Source organism: Rhea americana, unplaced genomic scaffold, assembly GCF_003343005.1.
Source record: "Rhea americana isolate MKP2758 unplaced genomic scaffold, rheAme1 scaffold_127, whole genome shotgun sequence".
Taxonomy (NCBI): domain Eukaryota; kingdom Metazoa; phylum Chordata; class Aves; order Rheiformes; family Rheidae; genus Rhea; species Rhea americana.
The window spans coordinates 934314-946291 of NW_028185339.1; the positions used below are offsets into that span (position 1 = coordinate 934314).

The 11978-nt window shown below is 44.9% G+C and overlaps 2 protein-coding genes across 2 annotated transcripts; one reads left to right on the top strand and one right to left on the bottom strand.

Annotated features, from left to right (window-relative positions):
• Nucleotides 1-249: 249 nt before the first annotated feature.
• On the bottom strand, nt 250-10042 carry MTARC2 (mitochondrial amidoxime reducing component 2). The gene is made up of 7 exons (XM_085326073.1): nt 9783-10042; nt 9528-9701; nt 3812-3974; nt 1966-2106; nt 1151-1212; nt 960-1031; nt 250-445 (listed from the first exon to the last, which is right to left on the bottom strand). Exons 1-7 carry the CDS (start codon nt 10025-10027, stop codon nt 319-321), a joined length of 984 nt encoding a protein of 327 aa, XP_085182199.1. The 5' UTR covers nt 10028-10042; the 3' UTR covers nt 250-318.
• Nucleotides 10043-10532: 490 nt separating this feature from the next.
• On the top strand, nt 10533-11567 carry PFN3 (profilin 3). Its single transcript, XM_085326053.1, has one exon. It carries the CDS (start codon nt 10830-10832, stop codon nt 11241-11243), a length of 414 nt encoding a protein of 137 aa, XP_085182179.1. The 5' UTR covers nt 10533-10829; the 3' UTR covers nt 11244-11567.
• The last annotated feature ends 411 nt before the right edge of the window (nt 11568-11978 follow it).

The window sequence follows — 11978 nt, forward strand, 5'->3', positions numbered from 1 at the left end:
TTTGGATTCCAATATGCAGCCTGACACAAAAATTAAGAAGTGTGGTACTCTCAGTAGCGCCATAAATTGTCTTTGGATTGGAGTTTCTTCTATCGCAGCCTGTAAAAAATCTAAAGATTTGGTTTCTACAGGCATGCTAGCAGATGACATGATCTAAAATCATTTCGGCACCTCATAGGCTCAAAGACTCCCTGTGCCTTACAAAGGAATAAAACACAAAATATTGCAAGAAATAAGTTGTGTCAGTGGTTGTGTTCACGGGAAAACAATTTAAATATCAAAGTGAAAAGGCATTTTCAGATCAAAATCTATCTCCCTTTACTGGATTATCTTGTACACAGGGTCTCCAACTTGAATTGTTCCAGTTTTGTCAACAGCAAAATACCTTCCGAAGAGAGGGCTGGATTTGTATATATGTCGCTCAGATGGATCACATAAGCGGTAACTGCAGAGAGAGAACACTTATGAATCAGTGGTAGCAAATTCTAAGCATCAAATTACCAGTGATGACAGAGAGAAGGTACATGAACAGCCCTGTTTTGGTCAACTTACTAGATTAAACTAAATAAATATAATAATTAAAAAAAAAACTAAGCAGTTTAACAGAATAAAACTGATTGTATTCACATATCCATGTATTCACACACAAAAAACTATCATAAAAAGGCATGCACAAAGTGCAATGTCAGACCCTTTAACACCTTAAATATCTATTTCCACAGGCATTCACACAGGTAGAGATAGAAGAGGTAGAGAAGGTAAAGTTTGCAAAAAGGAAGAGAGAACTTGCTGAGTTTTCTTACCATATGGAATTGCAGAAAGTAGAACTAAAGTAGACCTTTACACCTTAACCATGAATCTAACATATGCTTAAAATCACTTCTGTAACTCCTGCCTAATGTTTGTTGGGATCTAGCCTACACCCACTCAAGACTTGGAAGCATTTGTATTTTTACTACCTTTTCAATGTTTCCAGTGGCTCCTTCCTATCCAGGACCCCAGTGTCTGGGTTAACAGTTGTTAAAATACACCTGCAAAGACAGACAGTGCCAAGTCAATCATGGCACATGGTATACATACATATATATGTATGTGTGTGTGTGTGCGTGTGTGTGCGTGTATGTATTTAATAGGAGTTCCAAATTTTTACCTGGCACAAGACACTGTCCCTTTCATCTCCACATCACCAATAAGAATATCCTCCCAGGAGTCCTGAGAGAAGGTAAACATTATGCACAAATTAGACATAACCACATGTAACCATTTTTCCAGGAGCTGGTTCTAAGCATAGTCATTCCTAGAAGATGCAGTATCACTCTGGACAACCACCTTTCTTGCATCTTCAAGGCAAGCACAATTACAGTAGGGTATTACTTTAATGAAAAACCTATTGTCACTACATTCACCCAATTCAGGACACATCAGTAATTACATCAATTACAGAGCAAATTCTTTGGCAAAACACAAACATGACATCAAAACACTCAGAAGCCATCAACACCACCACTTACCTTCACAGACATGGTGCTTTTTGCACTACCAGAATATTGTGGGAGATGCAGTTATGGTACTGCAGTATTACAAGGATGAATTTTTACTCCTGTGACAACAATTACAAAACATCACACTGATGATTTACAATTTGTTTATCTGTATCATTAATTTGATGCATTACAGTGTGCATAAGTTTCCTTACTTCACACTTAAAGACGAACATTCAGTTGTAGCCTGTCACTTCAATATACTTATTTTATCCTTCACTAAGCTAAGTAAGTATTCACAGGCTTGTCGCCTCCCTCAAAGTTTTGCATGCATTCAAGCGAGACAATGCTGCATCTGTCTGGAGGTCAGCTGCAAATCATAGAACAGCAGCTTTCCTCATCCTTGTTGATACAATCTCCCAAAGAAATTGGGTTACAAAAAACATATCCAAGCCTCCAAAAAGGCACTTAAGAATTATTTTACCTCTTCATAAGCACGGCAATCTGTAACAAGAATATTTGGCCTGAAGTTCTCTATCTTAACTTTCTTCTCCAGTCTGGTGTTTAGATCTTCCAGTGAAGCTTCTGTGAGGATCAAGACTGGGCTACAGTCAGGGTAGGCAACCTACATAAACACAAAGAAATTCTATGGCTGCTGCAACACCATGGGAAATTCAGTTTGCAGAAATAACAGCAAAAAGACTAGTATGTTGGAGCCAATAGCCAGATAGTAGCTTGGCAGTGTTATGCTGCTGCAGTGAGGTTTTAATTCACTAGAAGTATGTTAAGAAGTGAAATAATATGCCCTTTCCTATTTCAGTAACCAGTAAGTTTTATTTGCTCAACTTGTAAAATTAAACTTTATTTATAGAGTTAAGCCACAAATTGTATCAGTTACCACAACTTCTTCTACAATACAATAAATGTAGGCAACACAGGGTGCATGTTCCAGACATTAATTCTATGGAGTATGTCAGTAAAACATGTTGTGGCAAGTTACGAAAGACAGTTAGAAGTATATGGACTTGCTGAAGTTAGCTGGTTGACTTTAATCAACTAACTGGATTTTTCTATATACTTAATCTATTTTTTTCCACAGAGAAAGAGATTCACATACAGAATATCCATATTAAATTGCAACAGTCCATTCATTGCCCTAAGTTTGCCATTGGCTGTCATTTTGGCAAACAAGGCCAATGAACAGGATTAAAAGAAAAATCCTATGTAAGTCAGCTGCACTGAAAAAGTAGGAAATTTTGGAAAGAATTTTGGCATAGAAGTCAGTATAGCCTGAAAGCCCGCCTCCTGTCTTTTCTTGTCTATTATCCTTTTCCCCTCATGCATACTGTACCTTAACCATGCCTTTTTCTCTTCCAACCACAAGAAAATGAGTGTTGGACAGAAACAGTTCTGCCCTCTGTTCATGCTAGGACTCCTGAATGTGACCCTTCCCAATCTGCCACCTGATTCGCTGAAACCTGTCATCTTCTCCATAGGTCTCAGTGTCCTTAGATGATAAATGCATGTATATAAAGGTCCAGACTTGCATACACATCCTTCTGTTTGTGCAACAAGCAAACCACTGATGTTCTATAATTAATAACATCATGATGGTAGGGTAAGGTAGTCACAATTTGCATTTGCTTAAAAAGTTTACACTTATCAGGCTCAGTACAAACCACCTCTACATAGTTTTATTTAGACAAAAAGAAGAGCACGAGTGGCTCCAATGATAAGAGGACATCTAGGGAATGTACTGACTGAGCACATCTCCTTTCCCTGCCTGCAAATCTCCATCTAATACCCCGTCTTCCAGCCTCTCCTCAGGAAGAAAAAGATGAAAACTCTGCAGCCCTCTTTGGATTCCACAATAGCCTGTGACTACAGAGACCTAGGTTTAGCACTACCCCTCTAAAAAGAATACAAGGTAAGACAACTCATACCACAATACCACTAGACTCTAAATGATAGAGAATGAAGGTTTTCTGCACAACACGGATTACACCAGCAAAATTTCTTTAAAAACATAGTTTTCTTCTATTTGTTGAGGCAAAAAAAGGAATTTCATTGAATTCTGAAACATAACAGTTCCTCTTAAAATGTCAGCAAAACACTCTTTAGTTGTGGATAGTCAATAGTTTAGAGCAGACTTAAAGCAAAATTTAGGCAAGTAAGTTGTCCTAAAGGCAAATGTTCACATGCTTTAAGTACATGGCTACATACCTTGCTAAACTGAGCTCATCATCTGAGGGCTGAACATGCAGGTTTGGTGAAGAGAAAGGAAAAAAAAAAGACACAAAAACACACTGCTGGGAAAAAGATTCATTTACCTCATCTGTGGTTCGAAAAAGGTTTATTATATCCTTTGACTTTCTTGGCACCATGGAAGGTTCAAAGTGCACTAGTCGATATGGCTCTGTATTCAGGAAAGTGGTAATCCACTGAGCTGCTTCATCACCACAGTCCCTGCCTTGGATATCCAATCCGAACAACCTGAAGGATCACAAGGCATATCAGCCAGTTAGTTGTAAAGCTGAAGGCTCAAGCATGTTATTATTCAAAGGCAAACAGCTTGTTATAAAAGTAGTAATAAGATACTGTAAACAAACTACCTGAATTATAATAAAGCAGAAGTTGGTTTCTGAATATAGCATAAGAATTAATCCCAGCACYCAATTTCCTTCCAGATATCTTGTTTTTGGAAGATGTGTACTATGGACATGGCCAGAAAATACTAACAGGCCTCAGGATGAAAGAATGAACCCTGAAATAGGCTTTAGGTGCACAGACCTAACTGTCTATCAGTGGCCCTGTAAGGGATCACATCAGTTTGCTTCACCTGCAAGTAAAATAAAGGGTATATTCTTGCCCTTGTATGTGACTTCAAAAATCAAAAGACCTTTATCCAGAAAGTGACTGAAATGTAATTTATTTCAGAAAATGAATGATAGTTAAAATGGACATGGTTAGTTACTGTAATTAAAAATTGTAAATGTTGTCTCTCAACATTAAGGAAGCTTTCCTTCAAATTTTAATGCTGCCACAATTTAGCTGGAGCTGAGTGAAACTCTGCTGCCCAAAGATCATTTCAACTAACATTCTGACTTTGCATTGTGTCATAAATATTCTTACGATGAAACAGTAATAGATACAGYATTGCTGGGGCTGCAAAAGAGTTTCCGTTAAAACGTGATATTTACACTTTCCTTCGAAATCACACACTGGATCTAAACCACTTGAGAATCATTTTCTCCACTCAGAAGGCTGAGCAGAAGGTGCTGTGCAAACCTAAACCATCTGCCAGTGGTCTCATCAAGAGAATTCCTCCAAAACACAGTCGTTTTCCAAAATCTGAAAGTTTTTTTTCCCCAGACAAACCTAAGTTAAAAGTAACAACGAAAAAGGTATGTGTTGACTTCCCCTAAAACCTCTGGCACAACACCCCAGTGAGACCTAGTGACAGGTATCGAAGACAATAAGCAATGCTAAAACCTAGAGATTGAGTTATTCTACATACTAAGAGAGGTTAAAAGTTTTATAATGGAAGCAAAGTCCACGGGACACAAAAAGCCGCTGGCAGCAGAAAATAAACAAGTTTATGTAAGTAACAATTTTCTGGCAGGAAAAATAAACCTCCACTCAACCTTCCAATAACCTTCAACACCAGTCACAAATGGTTTCGTTACCGTCCTCAAAGTATTGATTTTGACCCAAATGCACTGTGGTTTCCTCTGCCTCTGTAACCACACACTGCACAGCTTAAAGCATGCAGATACGCAGGCAATTCGGCTAGCCCGTGCCCARCTCCTAGAGGCCCTCCTCATCCAAGGCAGAGACGAGTTATTGGGGTGCTGGCAGCAACACCCACCCAGTGGCCTGCTCTCCTCCTTCCACGCACCTGTCCTCCTGTCTCCTCACACACCAGCAGGCCAAGGGGCTCCCGGGAATCAAGGCTAGTGGCCGCCAGCTAATGCTGCCAGAAAGATTCACTCACTTCACTGCTTGCTTTACACACGCACACACGGGCATTTCAGGTACTCCCTGGGTTTATTKGTGTGCATGTGCACTCCAGTCACTATAAATGGCTGGAAGAGCTGTGCTCTCTTCACAGAAACATCCTACGGCCACGAGAAACTCACAGTGCCACACCTGTAAATCGGTCCTCTCCCTCAACCGCACCTCCGTTCCCTCCCTGCCACATCTACTCTGACACCTTACCACCTACTCAGAACATCAACAGCCGTATCTCTGCTGCCAGGTTTAAAGAAGAGGAGAGGTTTTTTGTTGTTGGCTGCTATCATTTTTAAAAAAGATCATTTTTCCAAAAATATAGCTTATCAGACTTAAAAACCACAGGCAAGTTCTCTGGTCAAGGCTTTCAGCATTAAGTCATCACTTCTGATGAGCTGTTTGAGGAGCAAGACGGAGTCCTCGTAATACAAGCTCATTCTTAGCATTCTAGATCTAATCGTACAACCCATACATAAGACAACAACTAAAACCTCCAGCTCCTGCTTATTTCAGGGGACTTGCTGGGAGTCAGTGCATTAAGAGTTAGCTGCTACCTAATTCAAACCATTCTGAGTCCCCCTCAGTACAACAGGATGGCACTCTCTATTATTTTTAGATAGCAGATACAACACTACAAGTTACAGTAATTTTTCAGTGCTTGCCTCCACATATTCCAACAGAACCTGATCTACAAATAATGACCAATGCTTGGCCCTCTCTGAAAGGCAACCTTGACGTGATCCTTACAGCATTTCAGTGGACCAATTCCCCCATGTGCTCCAATCTGGATACTAGCTCTCACCACTCATTTATGTTTTCATGCTGTGGAACACATGCTTGGTGCACCTACAAACCCGTGTCATGGCCAGGGTGAGATCCACACAGGTGTGACTACCATTGCATCATGTTACTGCTGCATAAGGAAGCAGAATCTCCATGCTAGTGCAGGAAACGTGTGATCATCCTCTCAGGTGCATCATCTCCAACTACTGTAGTAAGAGTGACTACTACAGGACATACAGCGCTCATTTATACATTTTAATGTGTGATTTGCTATTTTGGAAACACATCCTGCTTTTTCTTTTCTTTTTTTTTTTTTTTTACATATTGTTTTCCTCCATTCTGGGTGCAAGGAATAAAAAACAGAGAACACAGAAAGTACGCATGAGAGATAGTCCAAGATCACAGACTGTCTGGCAGCACTTAGAGAGGGTGAGACCCTTCAGGGGAGCAGAGATGTGCTCCTACAATTACTTAAGTAAAAATACATCACATATATTGTTCAAGCTAATAACATCTGCAGTAGTGCAGGAGCTGAAGCTGGTCTGAGGAAAAGCCAATTAGGAAGCTTAAGACTGGTGTCTCATGGCAAAAGTTTGAGAGGCAGCAAGCAGTGATCTAGGCAAAAACCTGAAAAAGGCAAGCTGAGACAGGAACGACTCACAGACCCAGGACTCTCAGAGTGCTCCTGAGAGCTTCTGGTGAGGCAAAGCAGATCCTGTGAGCATGACACTTCCTGCTGTTACATGCAGTAAGGGGTGCAAGGCAGCATCAGTGTAGCAAGCAACTGTACTGTGAAGACCAAGACAAAACTATAGCTATACTTCCTCAAAGACATGAAAGTGATAAGAAGCAGCCTTCACTTTCCTAAACAAAAAGAACAGTCTAATTTAATTAGGACAAATTACAGTAACAAGATGAGGGATGAACTGCTGTTCTGTGGTGATGTATCTATAAACATGTTTACTCATTTAATGTATAAAATGTATTAAGTAATCTCTTTGGTAATGCCCCACTGATTTCTTATTTTATTCAAAAACAGTGCAACATCTAGTAACTACCACAACAGATGCATTCCAAGCATAACCAGAAAGGGCTGATCAGGAAGGCTCTTTCTACACTGGAGAAACTTCAGTAACATTCTGTATTTGCTGGGATCCTCTAAACCAACTCAGTGGTTGCTACTGTCCAAAATATTCAACTGCCTCTGTCTTCCCTCCAGTCCGAGCCAGAGCACAGATCTGCCTTCAAATTGGTCTGATGGCAGAAGTAAGGGTCTTACAGCTTCCTAGATTACTTTTTTCTACCCACAAAACTCTCAGCACTGCAAATCTAACAAGCTATTTCCATGAATAGAGACTGTGCACATGCAGTGACTTTAGTCCTACATTTGCCTCCCTCAAGCATCAGACTTGTTAATATCGAAGTAAAAACCGCAACTGGACTTCCCAGTTTTAAAGCACAGATATGTGTGCACAGCCTTTTTCAGCCCAATATGCTATTGCATTGCCTCAATTCCAAACAACTGGGCACAAGCCAGCACCGATCTGAAGGCCCTGTGCGCTCCAGGCAGCAGAATAAATGCAGGTCTGGGCAGAGGACCTTGCAGACAGACTATACTGTGCAATAAGATAGCTATTCCCACTCACAAGGTGGAAGTGAAAACCTGGAAGGAAAAGCGAAGACTTCATTTGCCTGAATACAGTACTGTTCCCAAATCTCATTTTTGGGAATGGCTAAGTAGATCAGAAAGAATCTGCCTTGATGTGGCAATTCAAATTGCTCAAGCACAGCTGTCACRCAAAATGCAGGTATCAACCTGAAAAGTACTAGAGAACTTATGGGCATGACTACCTCCACAGCCTATGACAGCATGGACAACTTGGCAACTTTCAAAGTCCACTTACACAAACCTAATTTTGCTTGTCTGCATTTCCTAAATCTAGCAATTTTAAAGCTAGAGAAGGCAACAGCTTATTAAGGCAAARGAAGAAAAATTAAGAGAAAAACAAAGCACTGAGATCTGTAATTCAGAAGGTCAACATAATTTTTCATTACTGAAATGCATCAGMCTATGTAAATCTTTTTCTAATGGCACCACGAATTTCAGAAAAATAACATATCAAAAACAGTGCATGTTTTTGAAGTGTGTGTATCATTGGCTAGTACATACATGTTCCAGACAGAGTTTTAAAAGATTGCCCTCTTTCTCCACGACAAATGCTGTTGTTTGTAACTTGCACCTGCCTTGTGTAAATAAAGATACTGAGCTATGCTAACCCGTGGTTTCCACAGCAACAGATATGTTCTCGAAGTTAATGAATGCAGTTCCTCTCAAGCACTCTGTTAGCTTTAATTATAGCAGCTGGTACATTAACCTTTCTTGCTATCCAAAGGAACACTTACCAGTATRCTGGTATGGGCTAATACCATTTACAGCTACTGAACAGTCTTATGCGTAATTGGCATTTAACAGTGAAAAGATGCTYTGCATTTCCGCTTGGCCATTTTTCAGCACGGATTCCAATACATCGGTGAAGTAACTAGGCCTGGATTCATCCAGCATCATTCTAGGCATGCAGCTTGTGCGTAATCCGCTCACCTTAGGTCCCCTCAAGGTACGAGGCTGGGGGGGGGACGGGGGGCTACAAGGAACGAGCTGCTCTCTGGGAACACCCGTGTCTCTCTGAGGACCACAGCAGAGCACCAAGAGACCCAGCTACCCATTTGGGCACCTCAGTTAAGTGTCTGCAGGTAGGGCAACTCGGCCCTGAGAGCTCACCTCCACCGAACGGCCAGCGCGCACCCAAAAGCGCTGACGCACATGTAGCGCAAACGTGTTAGAGGTGACCAAGAAGCGGCGGATGCATGACTGAGATTTCCAGACACAAGCTAAAACGCAAAAAGTGGACAGCAAACGCGCCTGGGTAAACATGCCACTTGAAGACTGAAGATCACAGTTCACTTGGCAGATACTCAGTGCAGGAGCTTTGAATACTGCGTTACCTTGTCCCAAGATCTGCTTGCACTGGAATTAAACAGATTAAAACCAGACCTCACATTACAGCGATCAACCCTGACCTCTTGCACAACATGTAACGGAGAGTTTCAACTTGCAACTTTTGCACAAGAAAGCGCTCAAATAAATAGAAATAGAGGCATGTAAATGAGAGGCAGCACTGGGCAGGCGCAGAGAGGGGACGATGGGCAGGGGCAAGGAGCTCGGGTGCTGGGGCTCGTCCCCATCTTCGGTACCTGCAGTTGCGCACGCGGTTTTTCCTGGAGAGACTGACAGGGAAACGCAGCTGCTTCATCTCCGGGGCGTTTAAGGTCAGGCAGCCGTCCTCGCAGCCGACCGACACGAGGACGAGCCGCGGCTCCTGCCGCGCCGTCACCATGTGCCCGTCCTCCTTGGTCACCAGCCAGAACCTGCGGCAGGCCGCGGCCGTGAGGCGCCCCGCGGGCCCCGCCGCCCCGCGCCGCCCCCGCTCCGCCGCGGGCCGCCCCTACCTGTCCCGCAGCTCCCCGCTCCGCAGCCCCATCGGCGTCACCTGCGCCCGCGGCACCTCCGCGCCGCGGCACGACTTCACCGGGTACACGAAGAGCCGCGACACCGTCCCCACGCGCTGCAGCCGCCCGCCCGCCGCCCGCCGCCGCCCGCCGCCCCAGCGCCAGGCCCCGAGCAGGGCGGCCAGCGCCGCCGCCGCCGCCGCCGCCCACAGCCCGCCGCCCAGCGCCGCCCGCGCCCCGCTCATGGCGACTGCGGCCCGCGGCGCCTCCGGCGGCCGAGCGGGCCCGGCGGGGCGGGGAGGCGGCGGCGCTCGAGGGGCGGCGGGAGGGCAGAGCGCGGCCGCGCACCGCCCCCGCCGCGCTGCGGGCTCCGGCGCGGAGCGGCAGCGCCTGCCCCCTTCCCGCTCCTTGTTATTTATTTATTTCTGCTCGTTTTTGAACGTTGCGGGCTGATTCTAAAAGCCGCGTTCCGGGAGAAGGAACGGACGGCACGGAAATACGCGAGTAGACGGAGCACGGGGTCCGCCAGGAGGACGCGGGGGCAGCTCTGAGGTGGACCGAGTCGAGCGCGGGGCAGGCGGACCTCGGCGCCGAGCCTGGGCCGGGGGCAGCCATGTGTTTTCGGCTGTGTTCGGACATCAGGCCAGCCGCCGGACTCGTGAGACGGCACCCGAAAGCTTCCCCGTGGTTCAGAGGCTGTGGTGGAAAGCCCTGCGCGAGGCGCTTGGTGGCCGGAGWAGGTCCCCGTGCGGGCTGTCGCGCTGAGGGCCAGCGTGCCCTCACAATGCGCCGGCTGCCGACACGGGCTGCCGGAACCGCCGAGAAACTCCGAGCAGCTGCTGGCACGCTCCCCCGGCAACCGGCAAAGCAAGAGCCACGTCCGTCGACTCCTCCTGAATCCCCATTGCTCACGTTGCTGGGATCGTCCACCCATCAACTCACGTTGAAACTTCCAGAATTGGTTCGCCAAGAGCTGCGTCCCAGCAGCCAGAAGACAGAGGAGTTTGGCGCGAGGCATTTTGGAGGTGTTTGGACCACCCGGCCGGGATGGCGGACTGGAAGAACTACATTAACTGCATCCTGAGGGACAGGAACGTCGAAGACGTGGCTATCGTGGGCCACTCTGACAACAAGTGTGTGTGGGCATCCAAGCCAGGAGGGCTGCTCGCAGCCATCTCACCTCAAGAAGTGGGCTTGATCACTGGCCCGGATAGGAAAGCGTTCCTGCAAACCGGCATCACCATAGCTGGTAAAAAGTGCAGTGTGATTCGTGACAACCTACTGGTAGAAAAAGATGATGTGATGGATATCAGAACCAAAGGCGGAGACAGCAGATCCATCTGCATYGGCAGGACCCCCAGAGCCCTGATCTTCCTCATGGGCAAGAAGGGTGTTCATGGAGGAGCCCTCAATAAGAAGGTCCATGAAATGATCATGGGCATGAAAACATGCAGCAGATAGTGTCAAAGATGCACATCTTCCTGAGCACAGGAAGAGAAAGGAAAGAAATCTGATTTTGTTAAACATGTCTTTACCTGCTTCTTTCAGCTGGGAGGGTGCTGGGCAGGCAAACATGCTGGTATACTAATAGTCTGCAAGACCATTTCTTAGTGCAGAAGTGAGTGAGATTTACATTCCTCATCAGGATGCTTGGTGTTACTTAAGTGGTCTCCAGGCCATCTTGGGTGATGCCTCCCTGTTATTCTCGTTTTACAGACTTTTTTTGCTGGCTGAGTTGGGAGTAAAGGTCTCTGTTAACATTAGCTTTGGGAAAAAGCAGAAGGGATGACAATCCCTTTTCACTCTGGTTCTCTACTTTGCTGTTTGACTAAGTCATGCCCTAAGGCCATTTTCAGACCTTGCTAATTCTACAAGTAGTCCACAACTCTTAGGATAAGCAGGGCCACTTGAAACGCTCTGCTTGTCTTTGGTTTTCAATAACATACCATTAGGCTATTTCTGTAATTAATAGCTCATTTTATTTTCTTCCATGTCACATTAAGAACTGTATGAATCCATTATATACCATTTGCCACTCATTAATCAGAAAGGGCTGATCACAGGAAGAGTAAAGGTAGTTCAGGTACCATTTGAACATGCCAGGATTGGTTTGGCAGCCTACAGCTCTTCCACATGTTCTGTATATATGATAGGCTTAGAGTTTATCATGCATTTGCCCCTGGAACAAGCCCAGTT

Bases quoted from the DNA above. Each gene is read 5' to 3' on its own strand.
- MTARC2 (XM_085326073.1), bottom strand. From the start codon at position 10,027: ATGAGCGGGGCGCGGGCGGCGCTGGGCGGCGGGCTGTGGGCGGCGGCG. The intron at 9,702-9,782 runs GTAGGGGCGGCC...GGCCTGCCGCAG, and splicing joins AGCGGGGAGCTGCGGGACAG to GTTCTGGCTGGTGACCAAGG. The intron at 446-959 runs GTAGTAAAAATA...CTCTCTCTGCAG, and splicing joins CCACTGGAAACATTGAAAAG to TTACCGCTTATGTGATCCAT.